General features: G+C 41.2%; 1 protein-coding gene across 3 annotated transcripts in view; it reads left to right on the top strand.

Annotated features, from left to right (window-relative positions):
• The window catches only part of LOC106967494 (tripartite motif-containing protein 60-like), a 37,122-nt gene extending 15,929 nt beyond the window's left edge, over positions 1-21,193 (top strand). For 2 of the 3 annotated variants that reach the window (XM_053216749.1, XM_027068447.2), the window contains exons 3-5: positions 8,548-12,295; positions 12,619-12,769; positions 19,244-21,193. In XM_053216749.1, the coding sequence (XP_053072724.1) occupies positions 19,528-20,943 (1,416 nt within the window). In that variant the 5' untranslated portion in view covers positions 8,548-12,295; positions 12,619-12,769; positions 19,244-19,527 and the 3' untranslated portion in view covers positions 20,944-21,193. Of the gene's footprint in view, positions 1-8,547; positions 12,426-12,618; positions 12,770-19,243 lie in introns of those variants that run through there. The other variant, XM_027068439.2, reaches the window with a different exon arrangement.
• The last annotated feature ends 202 nt before the right edge of the window (positions 21,194-21,395 follow it).

The raw sequence follows: 21,395 nt of genomic DNA, 5'->3' as shown, positions 1-21,395 counted from the left end.
GAGAGCGAGAGGCAGAGGGGCAGAGAGAGAAGGAGTTACAGAATCCGAAGAAGGCTCCAGGCTCTGAGCTGTCAGCACGGAGCCCGACGCGGGGCTCGAACTCATGGACCGCGAGATCATGACCTGAGCTGAAGCTGGATGCTAAACCGACTGAGCCACCCAGACGCCCCTTCTCACTGTGTGTCTTATGGTTCTTTTTCTTTTTTGTTTTTTCTTTTTCTCATTCTTCACTGCGTTTCTTCTTTTTTGCTCATACTTCTTCTTATTTATTTATTTATTTTTTTGCCGGGATATTTTATTTATTTATTTATTTATTTATTTATTTATTTATTGCTGGCATATTTTATTTTATTTATTTATTTTTAAATATAATTTATTGTCAAATTGGCTAACATATAGTGTGTACAGTGTGCTCTTGGTTTTTGGTGTAGATTCCCATGGTTCATCACTTACATACAACACCCAGTGTTCGTCCCAACAAGTGCCCTCCTCGATGTCCAGCACCCATATTACCTTCTCCCCCACCCTCCCATGCTAGTACTTCTTCAGTATGATCTGATTCTGATAAGGACTCAGATGATAAAGGTGTATCTCCAGGATACATCTTTCGTTTACTGCTGACTCCTTTAATGTCCTTTCCTTTCTCAGTTGGATCCTTTGACTTCTTTTGCTTTGTTTAAACTATCCTTACTGTCCGATTCCATTTCTGACACGGAGCTTTCAGAAGATTTACGGGAATGGTTCTTCTTTTTTCTTTCTCCTTGTTTTTCATCCTCATCTTCAGCATCTGAAGAACTGCTGGAAGAATCAGAGCTTGGTGAAGAAGACGACGAGTACCTGCCAGATTTCTTCTTTTCTTTTTTCTTTTTCTGTTTTTGGATGAGCTCTCACTGCCACTTAATAATTTTTCCCTGTGTTTTTCTAGTTCTTTCTTCAAGTTCTCATTCATTTTTTCTTCAAATTCAGCCAATGCCTTAGGGCCTTTCTTTTTCCTCTCTAGCTGTTCTTTTCTTTTCATTTTTTTAATATTTATTTTTGAGAAAGAGAGAGACAGACAGAGCACACGCGCACACACACAAATCGGGGAGAGGCAGAGAGAGAGGAAGACACAGAGTCTGAAGCAGGCTCCAGGCTCTAAGCTGTCAGCAGAGAACTGGATGCGGAACCTGAACTCACGAACTGTGAGATCATGACCCGAGCCGAAGTCAGATGCTTAACTGACTGAGCCACCCAGGTATCCCTCCAGCTGTTCTTTTACTTCTTCCCAGGTAGGCCTTGATCGATTCAGATAATCTTGGATTGTTGGCCCTGAAGACTGGATTGGATCCCTGATCTGGCCACTGCTATCGGGTTCATACAGGCCACCCAATTGTCCCGCTTCCCCAGGGTGCAGGACTAAACACACGGTCAGACACCGAGGGAGCCAGAGAGGCGGCCAAAGTGGGTGCCCCGCACGTCCTCTGTCACACTGCAGTTTTAAATTATAATCTCCTGATTACTAATAAACTTCATTGTCTTTTTTTGTGTGTGAAGTATTAATGATTTCTCTACTCTGATATACCTTCTATAATATGCCCATTTTTATATCAGGTTTTGTCTTAGCTCCAGCTGCTATAACAAAATACCATATGCCAGATGGCTTACGCATTTACTTCTCATAGTTCTGGAAGCTAGAAATCTGAGATCAGGGTGCTAACATGCTCTGGTTTTAGGGAGGGCCCTCTTCCTGGCTTGGTGATGGCCACCTTCTCACTCTCTGTGCAAATGGCCTTTCCAAGTGCAACAGGTTTCCCTCCTCTTATTGGAGGACTAATCCCATTGTGAGGGCTTCACCATCATGACCTTATCTAAACCTAATTAACTTCCAAAAGCCCCACCTCCAAGTACCATCATATTCCAAGTAAGGACTCAACATTTGAATTTTGGGGAGAAACACATGTTCAATCTATAATAGGTTTTCTTTTTCTCATAGACCAATAAAAAATTTTGAAATGTTCTAGAAATTGGGGCGCCTGGGTGGCTCAGTCGGTTGAGCGTCCGACTTCGGCTCAAGTCATGATCTCACGGTTCATGGGTTCAAGCCCCGCGTCGGGCTCTGTGCTGACAGCTCAGAGCCTGGAGCCTGCTTCGGATTCTGTGTCTCCCTCTCTCTCTGCCCTTCCCCCGCTCATGCTCTGTCTCTCTCTGTCTCAAAAATAAATAAAACATTAAAAAAAAGTTCTAGAAATGAATCTTTAATCATATACACTGCTGATATCATCTTTGATTTATAGCTTCCCTGTTTAGTCTTCATACATATATTTTTTATGAAAAAAAATTAATTTGGTAGAATGTGTCCATTCTTTCCCTTAGAGATTACTTCTTCTTTTCTATTGAATATATTATTCCCAGTCAGAGTTAAAGAGATATTCGCATTCATCAGTGAAATGACTGCCCCCACCCTACCCCAGTATATTCTGGGTACATCTGACTCTGGCCAGGGCTGTTACATTGAGAAAAATGGAAAGCTTTGACTTTACTCACGTATGGCCAACACATGAGGCCAACTGTTGTTTCCATCAGGAAACAGCTACCATTGAAAAGATAGTTTATTATTTACATTTGTCAAGAGGAGAGGGCATACCACATCATGCAGAGTCATGCAGGAATTACCAGGGTTAGTCAGGAGGCAATAGAAAAAGCCTAGGCTTGAGCCTTTATTGGAGTTTTCAAGGGAATGAATGGGTGAGGCAGATGAACAGGTTTAGGATTGGTGCCTTCGGATAGGGGTGGTTTCTCTTTGTCCAGTACCTGGGGTGATTTCAGGGGCAGTGTTCAGAGCTTCAAGAGCCCTAATAAAAGCAGGCTTGATGCTGGACTGGTCTCAGAAGTGGTTGGTTTACATATCAAAGCCAGAGTCTCAGGCAAATTGTTTGTTCTCTCTAGGGATTAAGTAACCAAAGGAGAGGCAGTCCCTTCCTGGATACACACACACACACACACACACACACACACACACACACAACGGAATATTATCCAGTCACTAAAAAAAGATTTAGTGACATTTGTATCACATGTGACACATTTGTGACAACATGGATGAAACTTGAGAGCATTACGCTGTGTCTGAAATAAATCAGATGGAGAAAGGCAAATACTATAGGATCTCATTTACAAGTGAAATCTTAACCAAAAAAAAAAAAAAATCCAAACACATAGAAAACAAGATCAGACTTGTAGTTACCAGAGAGGGGGTGGCAGGGAGGGAGGAAGGTGGAGGAAGGTGGTCAAAGGTACAAACTTATAAGATACATAAGTGCTGGAGATGAAATGTGCATCCTGATGACTATAGCTGACACGGCTGTATGATATATTTGAGAGTTAAGAGAGAGTTGATGCTAAGAGCTCTCATCACAAGAAAAAAAATGTTGGGTTTTTTTTTTTGGTGTCTATGAGATGATAGATATTAACTAAACTTACCATGGTAATCAGTTCATAATATATGTAATATATTTACATAATATATGTAAATTATGTTGAATACCTTAAACTTATATAGACTATAAATCAATTATATCTTAAAAACTGGGGGAAAATATGATTAAAATGCTGACTACTAGAGAAATTAATTATATTTTTATAAAATGAGTTCTCAAAACCTTTATCCTTTGCTTTCCTAAAATAACAGAGTTAAGAGTAGTAAAACAGCACACACATCTATTCCATAATTTAAGATATAATTATTATGAGTTAATCACTGGTTCATGTAGTATGAAATATGAGACAAGTAGACTGAACACTAAAATATATGCCATTTTGGGGTATCTGGGTGGCTCAGTAGGTTGAGCATCCAACTCTTGATTTTGGCTCAGGTCATGATCCCAGGATTGTGGGATCAAACCTTGCATTGGGCTCCATGCTGGGTATGGGAACTGCTTAAGATTCTCTCTCTCTCTCTCTCTCTCTCTCCCTCTGCCCCTCTTCCTTGCTTCCTTGCTCTCACTCTCATAATAAATATAATATAATATAATATAATATAATATAATATAATATAATATAATAAATATAATATGATATAAAAATGTATGCAATTTAAATGAGTAAATTTCAGGAGAAAAACAGCATTATAATTTTTCTTTTACTCAAATTTTATAAATTTTGCTAGAGTGTAAATTTGACACCTATGAATTAGTTAGGAAGATTAGTCACCCAACTCTGCAAATGTCTTAGTTATTAAACTTAGCTACTCAGTTCTGTCTTGGTTTATTGTGTGAAAAGAGAATTTTGTCAGCCCTTTTTGGAGGATCCCATACGACTGATTCAATTTCCATTTCGTGAAATACACCCTCTTCATCTCTTTCTGGAATTCTTCTATACGAAATGAGTTTTTAAATAATGGTCTAAACACTTCCAAGTTCCTCCTGATTTCCACTTCTCCAACAAAGCAGAAGGCTGAAGACTTCTGCCTAAATGTGTGTCTTCCAACCATTGTCAACATGGACTTCTAAGACACTTAACAAACTGTTGAATTTACAGGACACGTGTATATATAACATGAGGTGAAGTCATAAAGTACATTTACTGGCATTGATAAAACGTGAATGGTAAATAAAACATGCTCAGTTTGAAGTCTTTGCTTTTAGAACTGCAAAATTGCAATTTCTAGTTGATTCCCTTGTCATTTCCATGAAACAACACAAATTCTATATTCTCATTAGTTATTGATATAGAAGAATAAAAAGTGACTCTCTTGATGTTGAAAACATAAAACACTAACTCTTGAAATCATGTTACCCAAAACATAACAGAGATTATACATTATCTTAAGGATATTCCATAGTACAGAAAGAAAATATAACAACATACAGGGTTCCAATGAGTTCACAACTCATCTGTGATTTGACAGATAGTAAGAGAGTTTGAAGTAGGTCCAATAGAGATGTCAGGCCAAAGTTTTTGTGTGAAAGTATCGGTGAAGGTATAAATATAAGACCTATATTACTCATATTAAAAAATGAGACCTCTCCAACTCATGATCCAGAAAAAGCCAGTCCATGTGTTTTGGACCCCATCACCCACTTAAATCCTGAGTTTGCCAGCAGTATCTCTTTGGTGATAAGGATGTAAAAGCATTTTTTTTAAATGTTCATTTATTTATTTTTGAGAGAGAGAGAGAGAGACAGAGCATGAGTGGGGGAGGGGCAGAGAGAGAGGGAGACACAGAATCTGAAGTGGGCTCCAGGCTCTGAGCTGTCAGAACAGAGACTGATGCAGGGCTCCAACTCACAAACCGTGAGATCATGAGCTGAATCAAAGTCAGATGCTTAACTCACTTAAGCACCCAGGCACTTCTGCAAAAGCATTTCCGAAGAAGAGTCTGAACAAACCTACGGAAAATCCATAGGGCCTCTTTCTATCTGCCCGTCAGCATCAAACCCTCCAAAATTCAGGACAATAGGGTAAAAAGTAGATGTGTTGGGATTATATGGAAAGTTTGTGTCTTTCCATATTTCGTACTTGTTTTGTCTTCTGACATAAGTCTGGATGGGCAGTTTTAGGATCTAGTGTTAAAACCACCTTAATGTGTTGATAATTTTTTTGCAGGACAAAAATGTGAAAGAGATAATAACTCTCTTTAATTAATATAAAAAAACTTCTGGAGTTTTTAGGTTTTTATGTCTGTTATGTATGTATATGTCCAATACCTATCAGTAAATATAAGTCTGCCTGGACACACTTCTTTGCTGTTTCACATAGCATTGTTGTTTGCCAGGAGCCGATCCATCCAGACTTCCTGATGGCACAGCCTGAGTGGTTGGCGGAAAGGCAACGCAGAGCAACCCTCCGAATGGGAAGCTACTGGTATCCCTTCTCTTACTTATCATGGCCATCCCCGTGGTCCAATTGGCATTGATGATTCAAAATAAACCCATGGGGGCAAACTCGGGGATATTTTCTGGGGATGACCCCCAGGACAAAAAAGAAACCTTATATCCAACTGGTGCCACCCCTGCCTGCCCGTCCCCTACCTAAAGGAAGGATAGCCCCATATATTTCCCAGCCAAGGAGGGGGTCTAATGGGTTCAAAATCCCCATTCTGGCAACAAAGGAATGTATCTATGGATAAAAGTTACTCCAACCCCTAGGCCCACTTGGCTCCCAGGAGGCTTTCAAGATGGTAACTGGACCTGGTGGGTTAGGGTACAGAATGGTTCATTAGTTCCTAGGTATACATTGTCTCTCTGGGAGCGCATAAGGCTGGGTTCCCAGGGCCCTCTTGGCTCCCTCCCAGCACCCCGGACCAAAGGGAATACTTTTGGTCCTTGTACCGCAAATGGCTCAAAGGAACAATTAAGAAGTCATGTCTCTGTAAATGTTCCACTTGAGGTGTTAAGAGTTAGATGACCTTTCATGAAAATAGTGAAGCAAATGCTTTATAAACTATAAATAAATGTAGACACATAATGAAAGTAATATGAAGAAATTAATCAATAAGCAAAGCGCAGGAGAGAACGTTACAAGAAAATAACCATGATGTTCCTTAATGGGTGATTGCACAAAGGAACATTTTTAGAATTAGGTAAAGCCGAGAAACATAGATGACGCACGCTACAAGGAAATTGCTAACAAATATAATGCCACGTTTGCCACAATAAAGCGGCCAGTCTAACAAGCTGTTATTTTGTTATTTTTGTTATTTTGTTATTTGTTATTTTCGCCGACGCCATTCATCCTTTGGGAACCCCTGGACCTGCTGGAGCTGGACTCTGGCAGTTGTTGTTTTGTTTTGTTTTGTTTTTCTTTTAGGATTGGAACTATGATCTGAATAATGGCCTTTGTTTTCAATTAGTTATTCTTCAAGATCCTTCTGTTCCATCAAAAATAATTTTTAAAAAAGGGCATCCTATTCCTCTTCCAGTAAAATGCTGTAGTTCTTCATATTCAGAGTGTAATTCCCCCCTCTACTTTTTCACCTTCCACCTTAAGGCAAGTACTTTTGAGACTTGGATTTCTAACTGCCTTTCAACATTTTCAACCTGCTTCTTCAAGGGCTCACTGTAGCCTTTGAACTGCTGCCTTGTAACCAGCTGCAGCTTGCTCAGTGGGTGTCAGGGTGTGGTCCTGGAGGTCAGAGGAGACCCTGCACTGGGGACACAATAGCTCCAGATCCTTCTCACAGAACAGAGCCAGAATCTGCACTTCTCACACAAGGGTTTTGTTAGTGGAAACTGGGTTTGCCTCTTGGTGGGTATTGAGCCAAAAGACACAAACAAGCCAAAGGATAAGGAAAAGAAAGGGTTTTACTTGCAACAAGGGAACACCAGGGATGTTTCCCAAAGCCGTGTTTCCCCAAACAACAAAATTAGGGAAGTTTTAAGTTAGGGGTGCATGCATATTCATGAAGGGGCTGGGCAAAGGAGAGTTCCGTATAGAAGTTGGGCAAAAGTCTTCCCCCTGTTGCTCTCTATCTCTCTCTCAAAATAAATAAAAATAAGCTTAAAAAAAAAAAAAAAGAAAGAAAGGATTGGGGCAAAAGACATCCTAAATTGACAGAGTCCAGGTCCTAGCTGATTGAAGTTACAAGGGCCAGCGAGGGTCAGCGTCATCAATTCTCTGCTCCAGTTAGTCTGGTATTTGAGTGTTCAAAGGGGGTTAAGTCCTGCAAAAAACGACCCAAGAACATGTGTTAGATAAGTCTTTGCTTTTGAAACTGCACTGGGAGTTTTTACCATTGATTTATCATCTCTGTTACGGTTAGGTTATTTCCCAGCTAGGTAGAGACTGTTTTTGCATTTTCTTTGTTCCCTTAAAATCCTTAACTACTGAGGTTTTTGCATTTCTTTGTAATTCCGACACCTCCTAGGAAGTTCTGCAAGAAGTGTGCTAGAGCAAGTCAGGCAAAGATCATACAATGGCCGGGGACCTAAAATGTCCTTTCTTAGGTCTCAAAGCCAAGTCTCCTCTTTCTTTTTCCAGGGACCCCTAACTCTTTCCGCTTAGTCTCTCTTCCCTTTTGTTCCTTGTGATGGGAAGCTGCTTAACAATGTCATACATGGGACAAAAGTGGGTGTTCCTCTTTAAGTCCCTGTCAGGGCAGTGGTGGAGACAGATGAAACAGGGGACATGTCTTATAGGTCTTCCCAGCACCAGTGGATGCAGGAGCCACAGAAGTCGTGCCTGTGGTCAAGGGTCATTGGGTCTCTCAGATAATCCAGGCAGATGGGGCAGCTGGCCTCTGCTTGGAGCTGCGCGGGTTGGCTTTATAGGTCATTGTGCAGAGTGGGTTTCTTTCTGAGGTTTCCATCTTAAAAAAGGACTGATTTCACAATATATGTGAATCAAACCTCATGCTGTATACTTTAAACTTACACAGTGATGTATGTCAATTATTTCACAACAAACTGGAAAACATTTTCAAAAACGTCAGGGGCTGGTGGGGTGGGGCTGGTTCTCCAGGAGCTAAGGAAAAACGAGAAGCTGGTGAATCCTCAACTTCTCCTTTTGAAATCAGTACATAGTAAGCTATAGTCCCTGAAGTTTGGTTCTGCTCTTTTCCTTTATTTCCAGAGGAATCTTCCCAAGAAAAGCCACAGATCTCCAGATAACTAATCTTCCTGTATTCACTGGCCCACATGAATTGAAGGTCACTATGGAGTCCTGTTGGTCAGAAAAGAACCCAAATTGCAAGTACTATATTGTTCCTAGGGACAAGATATTCCCTTTTTACTTTTATTTATTTATTTTTATTTTATTTTTTAAATGTACATCCAAGTTAGTTAGCATATAGTGCAACAATGATTTCAAGGGTAGATTCCTTAATGTCCCTTACCCATTTAGCCCATCCCCCTTCCCACAGTCCCTCTAGTAACCCTCTGTTTGTTCTCCATATGTGAGACTCTCTTATGTTTTTGTCCCCCTCCCTGTTTTTATATTACTTTTGCTTCCCTTCCCTTGTGTTTATCTATTCTGTGTCTTAAAGTCCTCATATGAGTGAAGTCATATATTTGTCTTTCTCTAATTTCGCTTAGCATAATACCCTCTGGTTCCATCCACGTAGTTGCAAATGGCAAGATTTCATTCTTTTTGATTGCCGAGTAATACTCCATGGTATGTATATACTACCTCTTTATCCATTCATCCATTGATGGACATTTGTGCCCTTTCCATACTTTGGCTATTGTGGATAGTGCTACTATAAACATTGGGTGCATGTGCCCCTTCAAAACAGCATGCCTGTATCCCTTGGATAAATACCTAATAGTGCAATTGCTAAGGTAGTTCTGTTTTTAATTTTTTGAGGAACCTGCATACTGTTTTCCAGAGTGGCTACACCAGCTTGCATTCCCATCAGCAGTGTAAGAGAGCCTCTTTCTCCACATCCCTGCTGTTGTCCACATCCACATCTGTTGTTGTCTGAGTTGTTAATGTGAGCCATTCTGAGAGGTGTAAGGTGGTATCTCATTGTGGTTTTGATTTGTATTTCCCTGATGATGAGTGATGTTGAGCATTTTTTCATGTGTCGGTTGGCCACCTGGATGTCTTCAAGATATTCCCTTTTTAAAAGGATGCTCATGGGCACCTGGGTGGCTCAGTCAGTTGAGCGTCTGACTTCAGCTCAGATCAGGATCTCACTGTCTGTGAGTTCGAGCCCCATGTCAGGCTCTGTGCTGACAGCTCAGAGCCTGGAGCCTGTTTTGGATTCTGTGTCTCTGACTCTCTCTGCCCAACGCACCCCCCCCCCCCCATGATCTGTCTCTCACTCTCTCTCTCTGTCAAAAATAAATAAACATTAAAAAAAAATTTTAAAGGATGTCCAGTGAAACATTTATTCTTCCTTCGTGACATGAACAGCACTTCATGTTGGTCAAATAATAAGGAAAGTTACTACCAAAGATATATTCCACTAGTTTTTAAAATAAGGTAGGGGCAGGGCACCTGGGTAACTCAGTCGATTAAGTCTCCAACTCTTGATTTTGGCTCAGGTCATGATCTCAGAGTGTGTGAGTTTGAGCCCCGGGCTGGGCTGTGTGCTGACAGCGTGGAGTCTGCTTGGGATTTTCTGTCTCCCTCTCTCTGCCCATCCCCTGCTCATGTGCTCTCTCTCTCTCTCTCTCAAAATACATAAATAAACATTTAGTAAAATAAAATAAGGCAGGAGCACCTGGCTGGCTCAGTTGGTAGAACATCTGACTCTTGATCTCAGGGTTGTGATCAATTCAAGCCCCATATTGGGCATGGAGCCAACCTAAAAATAATAAAATAAAATAAAATAAAATAAAATAAAATAAAATAAAATAAAATAAAATAAAATAAAATAAAATAAAATAAAGTAAAGTAAAATAAAATAAAATAAGATAAGATAAAAATAAATAAAAAAGCAGAAACCATTATTATTTTACAATCGCAAATTTATTAAAAAGTTTAGGCAATGACCAGTATGCCTACTAACATCACAAAAAGTGAGGAAAAAACTAAGAACAAAACAAGCATTATTGACCTCATGAAGAAAGCACATAACAGAGTGAAAAGATTTTCCTTTAATCAGGAACACAAATACCTGCACCCAAAAATATTGCTGTGAAACTTCTTTAAAATTAAAATTGTCTACTGAATGTCATGAAAATAATTCATGTGTGAAAATGGCTACACAGTGACTTCATGTGTTCTAGTCCATTCCCTAGAATCTGGACATTACCTGGAACAGCTTCTTGTGCAAACCTTCCAAATAACCTACTCATATGAGAATATATATTGCATGAGTTTGGGTATATGTATTTAAGAAATGGGAGCATCCTGTGTATTCTGTAAATTTTTCTTTGAATATTTTATCTAGGAGGTAGTCCATGTCCTCACATATAGTTCATTCTGTTTTAAAATGTGTTGCACACTTGGGTAAATGTCTAAATGGGAAATATTAAAAATGTAATAAATGTTCTTTGGAGAGCTTTAGGGTGTGCTTTCCCCTCCATTGCTATGCCCCCAATATGTTTTCTTCAACTTGTTAGCTAAAAATACTCACTGGTTTATATGTATTTACTCACTGGTTTATATCTAAAGGCTACTGAAAGATACAAATCAACAGCCAATGAAGGGATGAATAGGGCAAGATTCCAAAAGAGCTTCTGTCCTTTCAGAGTTTGGGGCCCAGCATGGTGGCTGGTGAACCTCTGGCTTACCAACCTGCAAGCTTTCCAAACTCCCCTCCTTTTTTGGGTTTTTGTGGAAGCTTCACTGCTTCGCGATTATTGGTCATTGGTGACTGATTCACCCTCCAGCCTCTCCCCCCATCGCCAGAAATCAGGGGTGGGACTGTATATTCCAACCCTCCATTCTTGGTCAGTTCCTCTGGCAACCAGCCCTCCCACCCCAAGATCTTTAGGGAATTTCTAAAAGTCACCTCGCTGCCATAAAATCAGTTATGGTTGAGCTTGTTATGAATAACAAAACACCCATTTCACCTTTACACACTGAAGGAACTGAAGACAAGAGACTAAGCATTACAACAGAAGATACTTCCATTACTCTTATCACCCGCAAAGGTACAAGTGTTTTAGGGGCTGTGAGACAGAAACCATGCACAAAGACCAAAAATATATATGAGAAGTATATGTGGGACATCTGGATGATGACCACATGACAGTAGGCTATTCGTCTGAGAATCCAGCCGCCTGATTTCAATTGAAAGTAATACCTTAACTTTATTATTTCTTCTGCAAATACCTCTTTCGGTCCCACTTGGGTGCTAATTTATGAGTTCAGAAGTACTTAGTTACTGATCCTTCAGCCTTGAAGACTTTATCAAGTTGTCCAACTAATTCACCTTAAGACGAACTTCAAGGAGGGACCTGGGTGAGCCTGAGTTGGTGGGGCATAATCCTCCTACAGGGTGGGACAGACCCACCCAAGCACTCACTGAGATGCAAATTGATCCAAAGAGGATTGTTTTTTCAACACTAACTACACCCTCACCTACGACAAGTAATCTCAGTAATCCCACACTAGATGAAGTGGTTACAGCAGAACTCCTCACTCCTTCACAGTCTGGGAGGAGGGTGGGGTATCGAAGATTTTAAAAACCGCCTGCTGTATGGTTTGGCCTTATTTTGGCTCTCAAGTTTGTCACAGGAATATAAATATTAGCAACTCGAGTTAAATTGGGACTAATGCCTTTAATCACTTAGCCTTACAACCCCCAGCTACCCTCAGGATCTCTTCCCATTCTCCCCCTCCAGCAGGGCCATTGAGCATGCACATGCGCAGGCCCATAGCTGCCACCACTTCCGGGAGAACAGGCCAATCACAGCACGGAACAAATGTGAGTCTCTGACCCAGGAAACCGCGCTCTGCGGGGGGGATGTTGGGGTCGTTAATCTGTGGCCAGCTTGTCTTTGAACCGAGTGCGAGTGCGCAGCGCCTTGCTTGAGCCGCTGAACCGCTTGCTGCAGGTAAGCAGGAAGGGCCTTTCATCCTGAGGCTTAGCTGAGCAAGGGCTTCCTGGGCCTCTTCTAGGCTCCATATGTGGGGGTGCTTGTGCACGACTGGGTCTCTCAGATTCTTGCAAGACTCTTTGAGAACTACAGGAATCTCCTTACAAGTGCCCCCTGTCCCCCCCCCCCCAATTTTTTTTTTTTTTTAAAGAAATACAGGATCCTGGGCCTGCCTCAGCTTAAATCCATGTAGTCGTAATGGAGGTGGTATGACTGCGTTACATGAGATTTTTATCGGGACGACAGTTTTCAAGTTGCAAAGTGGCCAGTGATCTCCAAAGAAGGATTGTTGGGGTGTGAAGGTAAGAACCTCCAACCCACAGTACCAGCACCTCCCTGATGTAGTCAGTGTCATCCTTTGCTCCTCATTTGTAGGCCTTGGAGGTACGGAATTTTCCTTTTTTTTAACTGTAAGGTGAGGCTCTGGTATGTTAAACATCATTTCAAGTCGCAGGGATCGAATCTTGAGAGCTGAGGATCTACTACAAATTTAGTTTATTAGCCTAACATTTTTTTTTTTATTGAGTTCATACTAGCCAATATTTTTCAGCAGCCACAAGAATTAGGGAAGGTAATACAGCTTTGAGAAAAAATAGAGAAGAATTCAGACCATGAACCATAGGCTCCCATGTCATTAACAAAAAAAGAGTGTAAAACCACAAGTATGATCTGTGCTATGACCGAAAGATGTGTGGAGCCAGGAAATGAGAGTATGCCCCAGATGTTGGTGCCCTCTAAGTCTTATTATTCATACAAGTAATGAAAGAGGCTTGCTGTAGAGTTATGGAACTGATTGAAGGGATAGCGTAGAAGGCAGCAGTCACAATAGCAGGCTGTTTGTAGCTTGCACTAGGAAAATGGCCCCAAAGGTGTTTATTTCATCTCATGGCTTCAGTCTGGAAGGGGAGTTAGAGTACATAAGTATGTGCAAAGGGGAGGACCCACTGGGAATCTAGATCTGTGCAGGAACACCACCCACCTCCTTTTTATTTTAAATGAAATCCGCTTACCGACTTAAGCTCAGGTCATGATCTCACGGATCATGAGTTTGAGCCCTGTGCCGGGCTCTGGGCTGACTGACAGCTCAGAGCCTGGAGGCTGCTTCCGATTCAGTATTTTCCTCTCTCTCTGCCCCTCCTCCACTCACCTTCTGTCTCTCTCCCCTTCAAAAATAAATGTTAAATGAAATACTCTTAAATTTTTTTTTTCAGGGGCACCTGGGTGGCTCCGTGGGTTAGGGGTTCGACTTCGGCTCAGGTCATGACCTCACGGTACGTGGGTTCCAGCCCCGAGTCAGGCTCTGTGCTGACAGTTCAGAGCCTGGAGCCTGCTTCAGATTCTGTGTCTCCCTCTGTCTGCTTCTCCCCGCTTGTGCTCACAGGGGGAAAAAAAACCTTTTTTTCATGTTTATTTTTGAGAGAGCGAAAGCATGAGTGGGGAAGGGGCAGAGAAAGAGGGAGAGAGAATCCCAAGTAGGCTCGCATATCAGTGTAAAGCCTTACTCGCGGCTCAGTCCCATGAACTGTGAGATCATGACCTGAGCCAAGATCAAGAGTTGGCCTCTCAACTGAGTGAGCCACCCGGGTGCCCCTGAAATACTCTTTTTATTTATTTACTTATTTATTTTTAATGTTTGTTTATTTTGAGAGAGAGGACGCATGAGTGTAAGTGGGGTAGGGGCAGAGAGAGAGAGGGAGATAGAGAATCCCAGGCTGTCTTAATGATGCTCAGTGCAGAGCCTGACACAGGGCTCTGGGATCCCACGACCCTGCGATTATGACCTGAGCCAAAATCAAGAGTTTGAACACTTAATTAACTGAGCCACCCAGGCACCCCTGAAATACTCTTATTTATTTTATTTATTTTTTAATATTTATTATTTTTGAGAGGGAGAGAGAGAGAAAGCGAGGAAGGGGCAGAGAGCTCGTAGAGGCAAAGGATCCGAAGCAGGCTCTGTACTGACAGTAGAGAACCCAATGTGGGGCTCAAACTCACGAACCATGAGGTCATTACCTGGGCCAAACTTGGGCCGAAGTCTGACACTTAACTGACTGAGCCAGCCAGGTGCCCCAAAATACAGAATTTTAAACAAAGATTAGGGATTCTCATCGTGACAGTGTTATTCATGAAAAGTTAGACTGGAATATCAGAAAAACTTGAAGACACATTATCACTACTTTATGTTTCTTTTTATTGTGTGGGAGAGGAAAAGTAATTATCCCTCTACCCCTCTAGGTTCTTAGCTGAAACCCCATCTGTAATAAAAGGCAAATTAACAGGAGAAAATAATTTAATTATGTACTCCATCTGTACATAAGGGAGATTCACAAAGATATGAGACTCAAAAAAGGTAGCGTGAGTGTAAGTGGGCAGCTCATCCTGAACTAAGGAAAGAGATATAGGTCTAAGGCTTCAAAGGGGAGGAAGGCAATTCATAGGACACTGAAAAGAGAAAGTATCTGGTAAATGAAGTTTGCCCCGCCCAGGTGAAAAAGTTGTCTAGTAATAGTTCTCTTCTTGGCACAGGCCCCCATTCTATTGTAAATTGCCCTTTCAAAAGGGTAGCTTCTGGTCTGTTTTCAGAGCTTCTGTGTCTGCTATTTCTCCAAATAATCAGCTCAAAATCATCCTTGTGATTTGGCATCCTTATGCCAAAGAGGCATATTTTTGAATGGCATATCATGCTATCCTCCAATCGCAATATAATAAAAAAAATTTTTTTTAATGTAATAATACCTTGCTGCTTCAAAATTAAAATCTGGGGCGCCTGGATGGATCACCTGGTTAAGCATCTCACTCTTGATTTCAGCTCAAGTCAAGATTTCTTGGTCATGAGATCAAGCCCTGCATCGGGTTCTTTTCTGACAGCATGGAGCCTGCTTGGGATTCTCTCTCTCCCTCTCTGTCTACCTCTCCCCCACTCACTCATGCACTTGCTCTCTCTCTCAAAATAAATAAATAAACATTTAAAACAATTAGAATCTATTCAAACTTTCTCTGCCAAACCACCATGAGCAGTTAGCATCTTTTTTACTCATTAAAGGGGAAACAATAATAAGATATATTAACAATAACAATAAGATATATAGTGGTTTTTAGACTAAGACAGTGTTACAGTATATACTTTAATAGATTACATGATATAATAAATATCTAGGCAGTTGGGTCAGATTTCTAAGAGCTTTCTTCACTTTGAAACTTTATAAGATTTTCTAATAATACTTATGTCTATGGGTTCCCAAGACTACCCTACATTCAGACATTGCTACAAGGACTTCAGGCTCAGAGTAAAATGTACTCACAGCTATGACTGATTATAGTGAATGGATACAAAGCAAAATCAGCGAAAGGAAAAGGTGCATGAGTTGAAGTCTGGAGGAGACCATGGCAAACAGCCAACAGTTCCTACCCAGTTAAGTCACATAGGACTCATTTAATTCCTTTAGCAACAAGTTATGATAACGTGTGAATTGTCTATCAGGGAAGCTCTTAGATGCTTATTTTTTCTTTGGGAACAGGTCATGAGGTCAGCCTCTTCTTAGGATGTATCAAATTTCCAGATTATCAGAAGGAATGCTGGTAGCTAGCATAAACCACATGAGTTGCACCGATACTTTAGGCTTGGTGAGCCATTGTTATCAGAGAAGGATGGGAACCCTTCCAAAATCCAAGTTCTCAGACAGAAGCCAAGGGCCTTTCTAAGGACAGCAAGCAGTCTTAGGCCCATTATGGTCACTCTTTTCTACGCAATAGCACTTACTGAGCATGTGTTCTGGTCAGGCAGTGCCTGCCACCCCCATGCGCTTAGATGTATTCACCAACCCGAAAGTTCTCCAACCCGGTTTTTATCTAGGTCTCATTACATTTACAAGGTTGATTAAATCACTGGCCTTGGGTGATTACCTCGATCTCATCTGTGCCTCTCCTCAGGAGGATACAGGATAGGGCTGATGGTTCTGACCCACTAATCATCCCTGGATCTTTTTGGTGGCCTGCCCCCTTCTGCAGCTATCTAGGGGTCCTTAACCATCACTCAGCTCATTAGCATACAGAGTGCATCCTTATCACTATGGGGTGAGTCCAAGGGTGTTAAGAGCCCTATGTCAGGAACCTGGGACAAAGGCCAAATATATATTTCTTATGTCACCCAGAAAAGTGTAGTGTGCTTAATGGCTTAGTATGCTAGTAGTTGATAGCATTTAATATTATGACTTTGGATAAGCCTGTTCAATTCTCATAAATTTAAGTTTCACAGCTGTAATTGAAGATTTTAACTCTCAAGTGTCAAGGCTCAGCATTTTACCCTACTTGAAACTAATAAGTTAGCCTGTTGATGTTTCATGGTTGCTGCCAGATGACACAACTCCTGGGTCAGAGACAGGACTCAGTTACTACTGGCACAGCCAATAGCATGAGCATCAGGTTGGTGTCAGTTTCCCATCTCTCCCAAGTCTCGCCAGCTGGATGCTGTGTACACTGTGGGTTTGTGACACAGCCAAAGAACCCTGAGTTTGGGGGATCCACTTTTATAAATTTTTTTTTAACATTTTTTATTTATTTTTGAGACAGAGAGAGACAGAGCATGAACAGGGGAGGGTCAGCGAGAGGGAGACACAGAATCCGAAACAGGCTCCAGGCTCTGAGCTGTCAGCACAGAGCCCGAAGCGGAGCTCGAACTCACGGACCGCGAGATCATGACCTGAGCCGAAGTTGGCCGCCCAACCGACTGAGCCACCCAGGTGCCTCTGGGGGATCCACTTTTATAGCAAGCATGTTCTTGGGGCGCCTGGATGGCTCAGTCGGTTAACCGTATGATTTCGGCTCAGGTCATGATCTCGCGGTTCGTGGGTTCGAGCCCCACATCAGGCTCTGTGCTGACAGAGCCTGAAGCCTGCTTCAAATTGTCTCCTCCTCTCTCTGCCCCTCCCATGCTCATGCTCTTTCTTTCTCTGTCTCTCAAAAATAAATAAACATAAAAAAAAAAAAAGCCATGTTCTTGGTCTCCTACAGCGCTCTGCATACCATGTTGAGGATTTTTTTTAGAGTTTTTTTTAAGTTTATTTTTTTTTTGAGAGAGAGCAAGCAAGGAAGGGGCAGAAAGAGAGGGAGACAGAGGATCTGAAGCAGGCTCTATGCTGAACGTAGAGATCTTGATTCAGGGCTCAAACTCACAAACCGTGAAATCATGACCTGAGCCAAAGTCAGATGCTTAACCAGCTGAACTACCCAGGCGCCCCCACCATGTTGAGGATTTAAAGTGCATTCAGAAGCTGGAAGATTTTAAGCACTAGAAAGAGATGTTAGGAGTTGTATATTCAAAGAAAGTTCTTATTACTTGAATTGCGAATGGATGCAGAATGCAAGAATGGAAGCAGGCTGACCAGATAGAAGGGTAGTACCATAATCCTCTTGAGCTGAACACAGCTTGGGCTAGGTTAAGCTTCTGTACTAGGTCCATATATCTTAAAAGGTGGCAGATGATGCACAAATAATACACAGGAAAATCAATGACTATAAAAAGCAAGGGATATAAATGATTTATTATATGTCCCAGTGCTTTACAAAATGAACTACACAACTTCCCTTTGATTTAAACATCCAGATGAGCCTGAAGGTGATTTTTCTAAAACTTTAACACTTTAGAATAATAATAGATTCACAGGAATTTTGAGAAACAGTACAGAGAGGTTTCATGTATCTATCATCCACATTCCCATGTTTCCACATACTATATCAAAACCAGGAATTTGATCTTGGTCAAATGACTGTCTAGTTTTATGCCACTTATCACATGTAGACTCACATAGTGGCCACCACAATCAAGTTATAGAACCCATTCCATCACTAATGAGTGTCTTTCATGCTGCCTTATTATAGACACACCCATCACCCACATGATACCAAAACCGTGACACCCACATTTTTTTTTTCTTTTTTAGAAAGTGCAAGGGGGGAAAGGCTGAAGGAGAGAGAATCTTAAGCAGGCTCCACACTCAGAGTGGAGCCCGACACGGGGCTCGATCCCACAACCCTGGGATCATAACCTGACCCGAAATGAAGAGTTGGATGCTCAACTGATTGAGCCACCCAGGCCCACCACTTTTTTTAAGTCATATTTAAGAGTAACATTCAAAGATCACAACTCCTTCAGTACTAAAGTACATATTTGCTAAGAGTAGGATATCTTCTTATGTAGCTATGAGGCAATTGTTGAATTCAGGAAGTTTGATTTTTGCTACTGTTGTCTAATGAATAGTCCATATTCATATTTTTGCCATGCTCTGTCCACTTTAGAGCAATGTATATGTCTAGCTAGACTCTAGAAAGCTAAGATCACAAATTTAACTTGTGACTTTAGTTTCTTAACGTAGAAGAAACTTCAGTGCCATTGTGTATAGTTTAAGACCATGGACTTGTGGAACGTTCTGTGGTTTGGATTTTAGTGATTGTATTTTTGTGATTAAATTTAGGAATTGCTTTTTGTTTTTTTGCAGGGGGAACATAAATACTCTGTAAGTGATGTTTTTCTCATTGCAGGCCATCAGTTTATCCCTTCATTGGTCAGGAGGTATTCTTTAGGATTCTGCATTATAAAGGCACTTATTTTTCATATAATTGTTAACAGTGATATTTTGAGATTTTTGTGAATATATCATTACCCAGGAAATTTCGCTTAATAGTTTTTGCAGTTATTGATGATTCTTGCCTAAATTAATTATTATATTGTAATAGCACGTCTAGGAGATTTTATAATTGAAAACTTTTCTCACTCATAGGAATGAATGGTTGCTTGCTTGGACCCGTGGCTACTTTGTTGAAGAAGAAAGTCATTAATCTTAAATTTAGGTGAGTTAATCCGTGAGAGAGCTGCAAACTGAATCTTTCTTGCCCTCAAGCTACAGGACAGGACACTACGCAAGACTTCAGTGGCTGCCATCAGAAGCTGGGCCAGTGGAACCTAAAGCTTCGAGGTCTGGGGGAGATCTACTCGCTGGGTCTTGAGCTTACGGCAGGACTTGCCAAGGGGAACATCTTACCCACCACCTTCATTCTCTGCTCAATGGAGTTTGTAACAGCCCTGGTACACCTCCAGGAAGAGTCTAACTGCCCCATCTGTCTGGACTACTTGAAAGACCCAGTGACTATAAACTGTGGGCACAACTTCTGTCGCTCCTGCATCAACATGATGTGGAAGGATCTAGAAGATACCTTCCCCTGTCCTGTCTGCCGTTTTTGCTTTCGTAACAAAAATTTACGGAGCAACCGCCAGCTCAGTAATTTGACTGAAATTGCTAAACTACTGCAGGTCAGAAGGAGCAAGAGAAAAAGGCAGGAAGAATATTCCGTGTGTGAGAAACACAATCAGTTTCTGACCCTTTTTTGCGGGAAGGACCTAGAGGTTTTATGTACACAGTGCAGCCTCTCTGTTCAACACCAGAAACACTACATTTGCCCCATTAAGAAAGCTGCCTCTTATCACCGGAAAATTCTAGAATATAGCATTGAGCCCTTGCAGAACAATGTGGAACGAGTTGAAAAAGTGATTTCTCTGCAAGCCAGCAAAATTGTGGAACTGAAAAAGAAGGTAGAGTATAGGAGAGAAGAAATCATTTCTGAATTTGAGCAACTTCGACTGTTTCTGCAAAATCAGCAAGAGGCTCTTCTTAGGCAGATGAAAGATGAAGAGATGGACATTTTAACGAAACTAAATGCCAACCGTATAACATTTTCAGATCATGTTTCCACTTTAAAACATCTGCTGAAGGAGGTAGAGTGCAAGTGTGGGCAATCGGAACTGGAATTACTGACACATGTTAAAGGTATCGACCACAGGTATCAAAACCTAAAACGTCCTGAGCTCTTTTTATTCCGATTAAAGAAATACGGACTTAGCCTTCGTCCACAATACTCTGGCTTGGGCAAAATTATCAAGCCATTTCAAGTAGATGTGATTCTAGATCTTGAAACAGCACACCCTCGGCTTATTGTCTCTGAGGATAGAAAAACTGTGCATTATGGAAAGAGAAGAAAATACCTTTGTTATAACCCAAGGAGATTTTACCTCTGCCCTGCTGTCCTGGGTTCTAAGAGATTTAGTTCTGGCCGGCATTACTGGGAGGTCATAGTGGGAAACAAGCCTAAGTGGACCTTGGGAGTGTGTCAAGACTGTTTTCCTAGGAATTGGAGGAATCAGCCAGTAGCTGAGGGTGGGTTCTGGGCAATTGGGAGATATATTGAAAGCATTTATGTTATGTTGGGTCCTAAGAGAAGCCAGCTTCTGCCCACAGTAAGACCCACTAAGGTTGGCATTTTTTTGGACTATGAGTTGGGTGAGGTTTCCTTTTACAATATGAATGATAGATCTCTTCTCTATACTTTTAATGATTCTTTTACAGAAGCTGTTTGTCCCTATTTCTATGTTGGAATAGATTCTGAACCTCTTAAAATCTCTTCAGTAACAGATGATGAAAGATGAAGTACCTGGGAAAGAAACAATGCTGTTTCAGTATCTAGGGATAAGTAGTAAATTTAGTCTCAGCAATTCTGGATTCTTGTGGTTTACTGCTGAAAACCAGAAGAGATTTTTCTCCTTCATTTTAAGCAACTATAAAACATGAGAGTAACACCAATTTTATAGATGTTTATAGATGCTTTTAGTTTCTAAGATAAAGTATTTGAGGATTATGCTACTTAACAAATTTAATAAAATATTTCTGTTGAAATTACCTATAATGTCTTTATTTTTTACTTTTTAATGTTTGTTTATTTTTGAGAGAGAGAGAGACAGAGTGCGAGCAGGGGAGGGGCAGAGAGAGAGGGAGACACAGAATCTGAAGCAGGCTCCAGGCTCCGAGCTGTCAGCACAGAGCCTGATGTGGGGCTTGAACCCACAAACTGTGAGACCATGACCTGAGCAGAAGTCAGATG

The sequence above is a fragment of the Acinonyx jubatus genome, chromosome B1 (assembly GCF_027475565.1).
Source record: "Acinonyx jubatus isolate Ajub_Pintada_27869175 chromosome B1, VMU_Ajub_asm_v1.0, whole genome shotgun sequence".
Classification (NCBI taxonomy): Eukaryota; Metazoa; Chordata; class Mammalia; order Carnivora; family Felidae; genus Acinonyx; species Acinonyx jubatus.
The sequence above is the reverse complement of the archived record's forward strand: the minus strand, read 5'-3'. Positions and strand labels throughout refer to the sequence as shown.